This window comes from Sorex araneus, chromosome 2, assembly GCF_027595985.1.
Source record: "Sorex araneus isolate mSorAra2 chromosome 2, mSorAra2.pri, whole genome shotgun sequence".
In the NCBI taxonomy this organism is placed as follows: domain Eukaryota; kingdom Metazoa; phylum Chordata; class Mammalia; order Eulipotyphla; family Soricidae; genus Sorex; species Sorex araneus.
This window is the reverse complement of record NC_073303.1, coordinates 239,599,674-239,613,270: the sequence shown is the minus strand read 5'-3', so window position 1 is coordinate 239,613,270 and position 13,597 is coordinate 239,599,674. Positions and strand designations below refer to the sequence as shown.

Here is a 13,597-nt window from a genome sequence, read left to right as displayed (position 1 = left end):
GCCTTATTTTGTAGCAGGAATGAATGAGGGACAGCTGCGGGAACGCGCCTGCGCTCCGCGGCGGCGGGGGCGTGACTCTAGCGGGAGGGGGCGTGACTCTAGCGGGAGGGGGCGTGGCCCTGGCGGGAGGGGTCAAGGCGGGAGCCGGTGGCGGCGCGCGCAGGCGTTACTGGTCGCGCCGGGGGGGTCACGTGGGCGCGCAGGCGCAGTGTCGCGCAGCCCGCTCTCTCACACAAAGCCCAGACGCGGAGAAAATGGCGGCAGGGGTCGAAGCGGCGGCCGAGGTGGCGGCGACGGAGCCCAAAATGGAGGAGGAGAGCGGCGCGCCCGGCGTGCCGAGCGGCAACGGGGCTCCGGGCCCGAAGGGGTGAGTACTACCCCCCGTTTTCCGAGGCCCGGGGCTGGCTCCTCTCGCGGCGGCCGACGGCGGCCCCGTTAGGTCTGTTGATGGCCGTCGTGTCTCTTCCCCCCAGCCCCCACCCCACCACCTCAGCGCGGCCTCCGCCGGCGTCGGGACGGGGGAGACGCGGGCGGCCCAGGGCTCAGGGAGCGCGTCAAGGCTCGTTCCCGCCTTCCAGGCCTCGGGGACTCAACTTCCCGGGGTCTCCCACACACACACCTCCGCCCCCCGCCGGGCGAGCTGCGGGCGCTCTGGCCGCGGGGTCCCGCGGCGCGGGGCTGAGGGCGCCGGACCCCGGAGCGGCCGCGACCCCGGGGTCGGGTGACCTTGGGCGCGTGTGTTTTCACTTCCTCTCCGGCCTTCCTCCTCACCCCGGGGGCGGGGGGAAACCTCAGTTTCCCAAATGGGTCCCCGCTGGGGGGCCGGGGAAGAAGGGAGCGAAGGCGCGCGCTGCGTTCCGCGCGCCGACGCTCCCGGTAAACGGCAGCGGAGGCGGGTAGGGGTGGGGGGGGGCGGGGGCGGTGAGAGCCGCGGGGCCCGCCTCCAAGGCGCCTCCCCCCCCCCCCTTTGCCCCTAAGTCGCACCCGGGCTCCCCGCGCCGCCGCCACGCGCTCTGGGCCCGCCGCCCGCCTTTCCTCCCCCGCGTCCGGCCTGCCGTGCCCCCACGGCGCTCCCGGTGCGCAGGAGCTTGTTTGCTTTTTTTTTTGGGGGGGGGGTGGGGAGCGGGGGTCACACTTGGCGGTGCTCTGGGCAGACCCTTGCGGGGTTCCTGGGTGCCCTCGGGGTGCCGGGAACGGCACGGGTCGGCCGCGCGCAGAGCAAGAGCTCTCGCCGGCTGGACTCTCGCTCCGGCCCCTCGCAGCCTTGTTATTTTGCGCTGCGAGCACAATCTGCCTTCACTCCGGGAGAAAACAAAAGAGTGGGGTGTGTGTATCTATTGGGGGGTGGGGGGAGGCGGAGAGAACCGTCTTCTGTGTTCCAGGGGATTTAAAATATTTTTTCCCCCGTCCTTTAAATCGGCGGTGAGGCGCGCGGGAAGCTTAGTAACTTGCCAAAAAGAAAAAAAAAACCAAAAAAAACTTCAGCACGATTTCTAATCCTGCTTCGGGTCTTCGGATTTTATTTTATTTTTTTTGCTCGGTGCTTCGGGTTTTCTCCTGGCTCTGCACTCAGGGATCGCTCCTGGCGGGGCTCTGGGGGCGGGGAGCCTGATGGGATGCCGGAGATCGAACCCCGGTCGGCCACGTTGTGAGCCGAATGCTTTTCTTACTGACCTTTCACTCTGGTTCAGGGTCTTTGGAGTTTTAAAGTTTCCTGATTTTTTTTTTTTTTTTGCCTGGGGCTGGGTGCTTCAATCCCCGTTCAATCCATGCGTTCTGATCACCACATCTGGAGGATAATCCGGAGAGTTGTTTTCAGTGCCCGGATCTGCAGGCGTGGGTTGGTGATGGAATCAGGAGAGTGGGAAGGCTGGGCATCTGTTTGAAGTTCCACAGATTTAAAAAAAAAAAGTCTTTGGCAACATAGTCGCATTGTAAAGTTCACAGCTGGAAGAAGGGGGTGAAAGGAAGCGCCTAAATCCACGGGGACTTTCTCATCCCCCTAAACAGCCTGCAGCTCCCTATAAGGAGCACTCACTGCACACCGGTTCTGTGGTTAAACTTTATTTTTGTGTGTGAGGTCGTCTTTGGCCAAATCTGGTTGTGTTCGGTCATCACAAAAGGTAATCCCAAAGAGGGAGACCCTATATTGTGCCTGGGATTGAATTGGGTTCCAAAGTGGGTGGATTGTACGCAAGGCAGATGTCTTCTCCATGTGCTCTTTATCCCTTGAACTCCCCCCCTTTTTTTGGTTCACACCGGGCCATGCACAGGGGTTACTCCTGGCTCTGCACTTAGGAATTACTCTGGCGGTGCTCAGGGGACCATATGGGATGCTGGGAATCCAACCTCGGTCAGCCTTGAGCAAGGCAAATTCCCTACCTGCTGTGCTATTCTCCAGCCCCTCCCCTAAACATTTTATCCTTGGGTGGAGAAGAGCTGGTCTTCAGAGCAATAGAAAGGCATATTAAGAGTCTTAAGCCCACCCTACCCTCTCTGAAAGGTGTTTTCAATCCTCTCAGCTGTTTAGGATTTCTGCGGGCCTGGAAGATGCGTTTATTTCCTGTCTGCATTTCCCTAAGCAGCTATGGTGGGCCAGGGAGCTGCTGCCAGAACTATGTGTGGATGGGAAGTCACAGATAAGTGTCTGGGGTACACTTTTCAAATGCAACATTTCCCACTGTTTTCATGTTGTGTTTTTTGACTGATTTGAAAGCCAGAACACCTGACCCATTAGTCACAGGACCCAGGATTGCTTTAATATTTCTAGGGAGCTAACAGTACATGGGATGTACAGGTGGAAGACTTGTTTTTTTTTTCTCTTGCATAGCTCTTAAGATAAAGCACTTTAGCATTAAATTGGTGCCCAGGGAGAGAGTAGGGGGATTAGCAACCCAGATATGATTCCCCAGCTGGCTTCAGTCCTGGGCACTGCATGGCCCTCAAGGAGACACCCCAATCCCCCAACATTGCTGGGTGAGCCCTGGTGTCCCCACACTATAGGTGCTGAGCTCACGGCAACCTCTAGCTCTAGACCTACAGATCTCCGAGAGTGGCCCAAGGCCTCCTGAGCATGGCTTTGGAGTCCTGTGAGAAAGAAATATTTGTTGTAAGGTGATTAATCTGTATTAGAGTAGGATTTCCTTTACAGTTCAAAAATGCTGCTTGTATGTGCATTTAATAAACTGAAACGGTGTACAAGGAAGTACCAGTCGTAAATTTTTGTGTTTCCGGGGTACATCCAACTGTGCTGGGGGCTACTTCTGGCAGAGATGTCTCTTCTCTGATGCTCAGTGCCATGCAGTGCAGCAGCACGGGGCCTGCCGCGACCCCCTCCCCCTACGGGACACACTGTGTTCCTGCCCTTTGAGCCGGCTCCTCTGGCCCTGAGAAAAATGGAAGCACTTTCTTTGTTTTGTTTTGGGACTACTCTTGGTGATGGCTCAGGGATTACTCCCTTCCCTGTGATCATTACTCCTGGCGGGGCTGGGCAGCCTTACGCTGTTTAAACTAGGATTGACTGCCAGCAAGGCAAGCGCCTTAACTCTGGACTACTGCTCTGGCCTGGAAAAACTTCAGGCATTTATCAGACTCAGACCCCCACCCCTCCCCCCAGTCTGCATAGCAAATAATGAATGAAACCTACAATCTCAGTAATGGAGATGAAAAACAGGAATGATGTGACACTTGGCCCCAGGAGAGTGGTGCTTGGGGACCGGGCTCAGTGATGGCAGTCACTGCCCCTGGCCTGAATGCAAAGTGCACGTCAGTGGTATCTTCACCTTTTTGTGAAAGGAAATCTTCCTTGGGGTTCTTTCTGGAAGCTGAAATAGGCAGTTACACAGGTGTGCTGTAAAAGCCACCTTGCCTAGTTTGCTTGAACTTTGAAAGCGTGGGCTACCTGCACCCTGAAGGAGCCCAGAATCCTCCACCTCACCCCCAACCTCACCTGCTGTTCCTTCAGGTCTCCTGAAGAGGAAGTGGGGAGGGGCTGGGAGAAGCGGCCACATTCAGGGGTTTGGGTGTGTGCTTTGCCCTTTACTTTTAAGTACTACTTAAGGCAGGAACTCCTGCAGGGTGGTGACCTGTGTATTTCAGGTTAAGGATTTGGATTGTATTCTGAAGGCCTTTGAGGGAATGGAAATGAGCTAAACCTGAGTCTGCTCAGGGATCACACGTGGCACTGGGCCGTGCACTGCCCTGGATCTGGGCAAGGTTGGCCTATCTCTGCTCCCTGGTCATTTAGGCAGGGTTTGAACCCTAAATTCAGCCATGTTCCCAGCTGGACTGGTTATAAAAAGTTACATCTTGTATAGAGTCTCAGGAAGATAATGATAAATTTTCTTTTGTTTTCTGGGCCACACCCTCTAGTCCTCAGGGGCTGTTCCTGTTTCTGTGCTTGGAAGTGACCCCTGACAGTGCACAGTGGGCCATATGTGATGCTGAGATTGGAACCAGGGACCAGCCTACCACAGTTGCATGCAAAGCCAAGTGCCTTAGCTCTGGGTGATGGTAAACATTGTCTCTACCCGACAACCAAGATAAAGGGGTTTTGGTCCATTTGACTACAAAGGCTATTGCTGTTTCCTCAGTACTAATCTGGAGATCTCTCAGGAAACAGCCATTGTGGTTTTTTTTTTTTTTTTTGGTGTGTGTATGTGGTGGTGGTGGAGCAGACCCTTCTCAATGTATATTTGATAAAAATAATTTTTTTTTGGGGTCACACCCGGCAATGCACAGGGGTTACTCCTGGCTTTGCGCTCAGGAATTACTCCTGGCGGTGCTCAGGGGACCATATGGGATGCTGGGAATCGAACCCAGGTTGGCTGCATGCAAGGCAAACGTCCTACCCGCTGTGCTATCGCTCCGGCCCCTGATAAAAATAATTTTTGAAGCTGAATATGTGCTCAGAATTAGAATGATTGGAATGATGATAGTAATGGCCCAATTATTTTTGAATGCACAGCACAATTCTTTAAAACCTTGTTCTTTTGTACTTTATTTAGTTTTTGGGTCACACCGGCAGTGCTCAGGGGTTACTCGTGGCTCTGCACTCCGGAATTACTCCTGGCGGTGCTCTGGGACCATATGGGATGCTGAGGATGGAAGGAACCGGTGTCAGGCTTGTATAAAGCAAGTGCCTTACCCAGTGCACTATTTCTCCTGCCTGCCCGCCACCCGCCCGCCCCTCTAATTTTTTTTTTTTTTGCTTTTTTTTTTTTTTTGGGTCACACCCAGCAATGCACAGGGGTTACTCCTGGTTCTACACTCAGGAATTACCCCTGGCGGTGCTCAGGGGACCATATGGGATGCTGGGATTCGAACCTGGGTCAGCCTGGGTCGGCCGCGTGCAAGGCAAGCGCCCTACCCGCTATGCTATTGCTCCAGCCCCCCGCCCCTCTAATTTTAAAAAAGCTAAACAGATACTAACCTGTGAAGTTCAAGTTTCCTCTTCCTTTATGATCTGCTCAGACTAGCATTCCCATTATGTTTCATAGTGATAGGGTCAAAGCTGAGTTGTTGATCTGTGACAAGGTGGTGCCTAGGTGGCTCTCATGGGCTTCATCCAAGCTTCATCAGCGCTTGCAAAAGTTTCAGAGTACAAACTTGGAGCAAATTAGTTTCTCTTTCTACCCTACTGAGCAATAGCATAGCGGTAGGGCGTTTGCCTTTCATGCGGCTGATGGTGTTCGGCAAGCTACCGAGAGTATTGCGCCCGCATGGCAGGCCCTGGCAAGCTAGCTGTGGCTTATTGGATATGACAAAAATAGTACAATAAGTCTCACAATGAGAGACGTTACTGGTGCCCGCTCCAGCAAATCGATGAGCAACGGGATGACAGTGACAGTGATGACAGTGACCCTACTGAGAATGGGAATAGGGCCCTGGAGGTCGCTCAAAGGGCTGTAAAGCATGTTTTGCAAATGGGTGCAATCCTTGGCACGGAGTATTTCCCTGCTCTAGGGGAATGCAGGCCCCGCCCTCCCAAGATAATAAATCACTGCGGTAGTTACTGTGTGCCAAGACTTGAAATGTTAAAGGCAGATAGATACTGTTCTTGCTGTAGTAGCAAAGAAACAATGACATTGGGATTCTAGAAGCCTGACCCTGCTTGTCACCTTGATTTATTACACTTAACATTTACTGAAGAACTGTGATTTTGTTAGGCTGTGAGACTCTTAGCAGCCTTGCTCCTGCCATGATACAGGTTATGCTGGTTTTGCTGGTGAAGAACTTGGGTCATGATAGTTAAGACTATTCCGGCTCCATTCCACTGGAGCCAGAATAGTTTGTGATTTCAAGCAGCTTAGAACTGAAAGGATTTCTGGACCTGAGCAACAGTACTCTGGGGGAGGCCTTACCTGGCATGTAGCTGACTTGGATACCATCCCCAGCTCTCCCTGTGGTCCTCTGAGCCCTGCCAGGAGTCATCCTGAGCACAGCCAGGTGTGGGCCCTCTCCCACTCCCCACAAAAAAAAAAATCTGAAAGGATCTCTGTTCTCCATCACTTTATAGGAGTAATGTTCCTCTAGAGGGATTTGGGGGGATGTCCGTATTTTCCCCAGGAGATGTGGTCAGAATTTTAGGATATTAGGTTGCCATTTCAGATTACATTTTCCCCAAAATCGCTTGCATTAAAGCACTTTCCCTACTGTACTGTTTCTCATAGATCACCGTCTTGATGGAAGTGCTCCAAAAGGAAGTTTCGGGGGGAGCCTTGGAGGCCATGGGCTGTGGGGTGGGGTGTCTTCCATCACAGTATAGCAGCTTTGGTTGCAGTAGGCACTGTTCTTTTTTCCCTGGTAGGATCTTTATGGTGGTGGCATAAACAATGATTTGGTCTTTACTCTTTCCTCCTCCATCTAGCATTCTGCTTTCCATCTGCTTGCATCAGCGGTTCTCAATGGGGAAATTTTGTTTTTCCCCTCAGGGGACATTTTCCATCTTCACCAAAAGACTAAGGAGGAGGATTGCCGGGGGTCAGGGGCAGCTGCTATAAACATTGGGGCCTACTGCCTCCTCCGCAAAGCAAAAGGGTTAGCTTTGCACCTTCAGTTATTCATAGACTTTTTTTTTTTTTTTTGCTTTTTGGGTCACACCCAGCGATGCTCAGGGGTTACTCCTGGCTTTGCACTCAGGAATTACTCCTGTCCCTGGCGGTGCTTGGGGGACCATATGGGATGCCGGGGATCGAACCCGGGTTGGCCGCGTGCAAGGCAAACGCCCTACCCGCTGTACTATCGCTCTGGCCCCTCATAGACTATTTCTTGAGGGCTTTATTATTATTATTATTATTATTATTATTATTTTGCTTTTTGGGTCACACCTGGCGATGCACAGAGGTTACTCCTGGCTTTGCACTCAGGAATTACTCCTGGCAGTGCTCAGGGACCATATGGGGTTTTTTTTTGTTTGTTTTTGTTTTGCTTTTTGGGTCACACCTGGTGATGCACAGGGGTTACTCCTGCCTCTGCACTCAGGAACCACCCCTGGCCGTGCTCAGGGGACCCTATAGGATGCTGGAAATCGAACCCGGGTCGGCCATGTGCAAGGCAAACGCCCTACCCATTGTGCTATCACTCCAGCCCCGATGATTGGATATCTTGAAAGATCTCAACTTTTTTTTTTTTTTAATTTCCCCATCGAAGCTCTAGCTTGTGTGTTTTTGTTTGCATGTTTTTGGTTTTTGCACCACTCTGTGCAGTGCTCAAGGCTTAGTCCTGGTTCTGAGCTCAGGGATCACTACTGGCTGGACTCTGGGACTCTGTGAGGTGCAGGAATTGAACTTGGGTCAGCCACATCTACTCTAGATACCATCTCTTTGGCACCTGGGGTTGCATATTTGCCTGTACTGGCGCTCAGGTTTGAATCTGGACACTGTCCTGCCTGCAGTGAAGCACTGGATACCGCATGGCCTGAGCATATACCACTTTTCAGCCCTGTCTGCCCCTGCTGAGGGGCATCACCTCCCAGTTCCCTAAGGGGCCCCCCCCCACATACTACTCTATTCCAGGCTGTCTAGTATGGTCAGATGGGACCTGTTCTGATGGTAATTGTTTATGTACTTTGTAATTTTGAGGTGAGCGGAAACTGGTGTTATTACTGTATGTGATCCCTGTGACAATGGGGCTGTGGTGCAGTGGGGAGGGCGCTTGCTATGCACTCAGCCAACTGGGGTTTTATTCCTGGGTACCCCATATGGTTCCCTGAGCCCCACCATGATGATCCCTGAGTGCAGAGCCCTGAACAACGCTGTGTGGCCCACACCCCTCCTCCAAAATAAAAAATTGGATGTCCAGAAGAAAATTGCTGGAGAGATGGTGCAGTGGGTAGGACCTTGTACTTCCTTGACTAGGGATTGATCCCAGTACTGACAGGTGTGATCCCTGAGCACAGAGCCAGGAGTAAGCCCTGAGAACCACCCAGTGTGGCCCAGAAACAAACAAAAAAAATTTTTTTTTCAACGAACTTGAGGTTCAGGAAATGTTCATTGATTTTTACATATTGTGTGTGTGTTTCTTGGGTAGGAGGGGAGCTTTGGCACCTGGGAGGAGTATTATAAAAAAATTTCATAGCTAGAGTTGCTAATTTCAAAAGTTTTTTGGGTAGATTACAGGTTCACTGTCCAGAGTGTAAATAAACATCCTTCCCCGCAAGACATTCTAATATAAAAAATGAGTTCTTCAAATTGATATTTTTACTAATTATTACTAATAAGTAATGATCTTGACCTTTTGTTTTCCCACATTTTTGTTTGGGAACCACAGATCCCTGGCCCTGTGTTCAGGGATCACTCCTGGTAGTACTTCGGGGACCATATGGGTTGCTGGGAATAAAACCCAGGTTGCTCTGGGACCCCCCCTCTTTTTTTTTCCCCCTCAATTTTTTCTGAGTACAGTCCACCAGAATCCATTGACTTCTCACTGGTTGAAAGAATGGGGCTAGGGAAGCAAAGTGCCTGGGGTGGCCTGGCCTGTGGTTGTTCCTGGTCCTTGCTCCCAGGTGCCAGGAAGGGATAGAAGGGAGTGGGCAGCCAGGGAGCAGACAGGTCATGTGTGTGCAGTGCCTGTCCCTCTGATGAGGCCATTTCCTCATCCGGTCCTCAGTCAGATTTGTATCTGGAACTTAAGCACATGGACACACCTAATGCACAAAGGCCTTATTCACTGCAGAACAGCTGTGCTGGAGACACATCCACCCTTCTTTACTCAGGGTGGGATCTGCCACTTTTACCTCCCAGGGCTGCCCAGACCTGGGTCCGCTTGCTCTCTCCCTCCCTCCTGCCCTTTTCTCCCTCCCGTCCTCCCTCCTTCATGCCACACCCAGTGGTGCTTCATGGGAAGGGAGGTGACCATGAGGTACCCAGTATGGAATCTGGGTCTGCTGTTCTTCGCATGTTCTCAGCCCCTTGGGCTATGCCTCTGGCCTAGGTTTTCATTTTTACAACCTCAAAAGTAGGGTTGAGGGGCTGGAGTGATAGTGCAGTGGGTAGGGTGTTTACCTTGCACACGAATGACCCTGGTTCAATCCCTGGCATCTCATGGCCTCCCAAGCACCTCCAGGAGTAATTCCTGAGTGCAGAGCCAGGAGTAACCCCTGAGCATCACCGGTACGACCCAAACACCAAGAAAACCAGCAGCCAAGAATAAATATCCTGTAAATGGGGACCTCAGCACGAGGCTGGGGATGCATGGGAAGGAAATAAGGCTGAAAGGGCCACAGCCAGAAAGTCTGAAACACTGGTGAGAATGGTTTCGGATGGGTGGCTGTGTGGTGTGGGGGGGCCTCCCAGGGCAGTGGTTCAGTGTGAGGGCCTGCTGGGGGTCAGGGTGGTGCTCAGGGCATTCAGGGTACCCCCCCCCCCACAGGTATTGAGGACCTCTCGGGCTATAGTGTAATGTTGGGTAACCATGTAGTTGCAGGGATCCAGTGAATCTCTGCCTGCGTAACCTTTCTACCATCACTGCAACCTCTAAACATTTTGTGTGTGATTAAAATACATGTAAACTTTGTTTCCAAAACCGTTTAAAACTGTTGTTTATTTTGGTGTTTAGGCCACACCCAGCAGTGCTTAGGATCACTCCTAGTGGGGGTTGTGGAGTGGCGGCCTTGAGTGTCTCGTTTACTTCACATTGAGGCGCTCTTCCATTGAGTTGCTTCTTATCCGTCTCTCCCCATGGTGTGTCTGCCAAGCATAACTGGGCTTTTGTTCTGCATCCCCTTGAGTTGTGTCTGCTAGCACACATTCCTGTCCTGGCTGGGGGACTGATAGGCCAGTGTGTGCGGTGTGGACATACTTGGCCTGGCTCTCGGGTTTCCCCTTTCTCACTGTAAGCTATGTTGCTGCTGTTGTTCAAGTACCTTGGTTCTTGCTTTCAGTGTGCGGTGTATCACCTGGAAATGGGTTGTTAGGTCATCCATGGTCTGGTTAGCTTTTTGAGTAAGTTCTAAACTGTTGTAATGGCTGTACTGTTTTTCCACTTAATATTTTTTCGGGGGCCAGAGCAGTAGTACAGTTCGCCTTCCATATGGCTGCACTTCGTTCCATCCTAGCACCTCCAGGAGTGATCGCTGAGTGTGGTCAAAACAACAGAAACAAAATTCCCCCCACAAGAAGATACGTTTGTAAAACTAAAATTATTTAGGCCTATGTTTACCATGGTGTTTTGTCTCAGAATGAAACCCAATGCAGGGCGTTGGCCCTAGAGCGCACACTTCCTGGGAACTGGTTTCTCAATTAGCTGGGGTTAAGTAGTCCACTGCCAAGACTGGCTCGGTGGGACACTTTTGAGTGTCTCCGACCATTTTCAAATCAAAATCAATATCAGTCTGGTTAGTTACCTGAAACTAAGTGTGAAATTGTAAACGTGGCAGAGCAAACACTGTCTTTTACATTGTTCTAATGGACATGCTTTTTTCTTTTGAATTCAGTGAAGGAGAACGACCTACTCCGAATGAAAAAAAGAAGGAAAAAAACATAAAAAGAGGAGGAAATCGCTTTGAGCCATATGCCAATCCAACGAAAAGATACAGAGCCTTCATAACGAACATACCATTTGATGTGAAATGGCAATCACTTAAAGATCTGGTTAAAGAAAAAGGTAATGGCCCTGGTGGTCATAGGGCAAGGTTGTATGCCATCCTCTCCGTGGCTGATTTCTTTGGTTATTTTTTGTCAGTGGCAATTGTTCTGGGTGGAGCACGCGTTCTGTTCAAGCTCGGAAGTTAACCCCCTTCAAATCCACTTTTTCTTTTTTGGTGGTCATTCACCTCTATGTCAAACGGGGCGCTTTGTATGGCCCTGGGGTTACAAATGTCTTTCCTGGTTTAATTTGGTTAATAGGGCTTGGATCAGCTTAACGGGAACCTCTGTGTTCAGGACTTTTTTTTTTTAATTCTAAATGTTAGGTGGAAGAGGTTTTTTTCCCCTCGTTTTCTTTTCTTTTTTTTTTTTTTTTTTAAGCTTTGACACTAGTGGGATGGTAATTTGTTGAAATTTTGTGGCTATCCTCCTGAGACCAAATTTGGTAGCTGGAATTTGTGGTGTTCAGATTCTAAATTATTATGAATGAGCTTGTATTTAAATGAGCTTGTACTAGGAACTCTCGCCCCTTAAGCTGATCTAAAGGTAGATTGACAGAAGGCTTAAAGTCTCAATTCTTTCTTGCTCGGGACAAGAGAAACAGGCTACCAGGAGGTATGAGGTGGTCATTGGCCCCCTGTCCTCTGCCTCCTCTTGCTGTGGACGCCACTGTATCCACTTCGTCTGCACACGCTGGGGTTGCTGTTCGGTTTTATTGGCCCTGCAGGTGGCACTGGGCACAGCAGTGGTTTAGAATCACGTTCTCAACAGAGAACCAGCTGTCTGCCTCCCCCCTCCGGAGGGAAGCTCTCTTAAAGCAGAATCTTTTTTGAAGGACTGGAAGGTATTGGTTTTTTTGAGCATTCATCGTACAGTGAGATTGGAGCTTGATTGGTCAAATGAGTAACATTCTGTGACAGATTTGCCACTTGGATAGGCCATTTCGATATGTGGTACTGCCAGCATTGGGGCTTGAAGTCACGAATGGCCCCTGCCATCATTGGCCCATCACTTAATCTGACCATGACGTGCCGGAAGCACTTGGCCACCTGTGGACTCTGTTCAGTGATGTATGCTGCTCCCAGGTAGTCAGTCTCAGAGCCCAGCCAGAGAAATGTGCGGGTGTGATGTTGCTTTTCCTGCCTTGGTGAGCCAAATATTCCTGCCTGGTCTCTGAGGGCAGCCGGATGGTTCTTCCTTTTGTCGGAGGGGCATGGCACGTGGCGCCCCCAGATGCAGTGTTCTTGATTTGGGAGGCTCTGTTCAACACAAGCTTAGAATTCTGTACAGTCCAGTTGGGTCTCATTTGAATTTTGTTTTGGAAATAACCCCCAAATTTGTGTTCTTGTGATTTGGTTGAAGTGCTGAATTGCTCCTGCATTGCTAATAAGGTATAGTGCCAAGAACCAGGGATATGTGTCTTTGAAAACGCAATTGTTAGAATTTTGTAAGAGATTGCTGGCCAAATTATTTTTTCCACTTTTAGGAGTGTGTGAACCGGTTTTGGGACATGATGGATAAAGTAGGTGACCTTTTTTACTGCTTTCCCACTCAGTAATTCTGTTTTGGAAGCAAGAAAGCTGGTGGCCGAAGCAGCTGGGATGTTTCTGGATGTAGAAGCAGTTCACCCCAACTATTTTGCACTGTACTAGTGTGGGACCTGCCTGGTGGCTTATTTGGATACTTCCAAACCGGTTCTCATATTCCTGGCATCCTGCTCCGAAAGCCCTGGCTCAGCCCTTTTCAGTGTATTCTCGGTGGTGTAATTTAGAATTACAGGTGTGCAGTAAATCCCGTTATTTTTAACAACCCTTACAGAGTTCTTGTTTAGTGCTCCCTTGTACAGGTTAAATGATTTATACCCTTAATTGAATTATTAGCTGTATTGTGGGTAAAGGGTCTCAGGAGAAAGGTAACCTCTTCCTGATAACGCTTATATTCAGCGTGTGATGTCTAAGGAAATCTGCTGTGTTTACATACTCTTTAAGAAATCTTTATCTTTTTGGGCTGGAGTGATAGCACAGCGGGTAGGGTGTTTGCCTTGCACGCAGCCGACCCGGGTTCGATTCCCAGCATCCCATATGGTCCCCTGAGCACTGCCAGGAGTAATTCCTGAGTGCAGAGCCAGGAATAAACCCCTGTGCATCGCCAGGTGTTACCCAAAAAGCGAAAAGGAAAAAAATCTTTTTATGATGAAATTTAAGAATGCAGTTATGTCTTGGTTTGATTTAAAATACGATTAAATGGTCTTTTGGAATCATTACTTGAAGTCTGTTGCTCGTAAGTTTTCAAGTTTTTTGAAGTCTGCTTAAATGCAAGTCGAGTGAGGTCTTCAGAAGCCTTGTTCTCCTGGCAGTACTAGGCGTGGCTTCGTCACTCAGAGGACCCCTTCCTGGGGACAGCCTGTTTCAGAGCTCAGAACCCTTGCCCCGGGATGACCTCGTGCTCCCCTCCCCTCCTGCTAGCCCTATCCTCCTGGTGCACCTTTAGTTTTGGCCCTGGGAGGCACCTAG

At 50.4% G+C, this 13,597-nt stretch overlaps 1 protein-coding gene across 2 annotated transcripts in view; it reads left to right on the top strand.

Annotated features, from left to right (window-relative positions):
* The first annotated feature begins 188 nt into the window (after positions 1-188).
* Positions 189-13,597, top strand: part of HNRNPM (heterogeneous nuclear ribonucleoprotein M) — a 40,931-nt gene continuing 27,522 nt past the window's right edge. The window contains exons 1-2 of one of the 2 annotated variants that reach the window (XM_004614761.2): positions 189-367; positions 10,934-11,103. In XM_004614761.2, coding sequence (XP_004614818.2) covers positions 255-367; positions 10,934-11,103 — 283 coding nt within the window. In that variant the 5' untranslated portion in view covers positions 189-254. The remainder of the gene's footprint in view (positions 368-10,933; positions 11,104-13,597) is intronic. The other variant, XM_004614760.2, reaches the window with a different exon arrangement.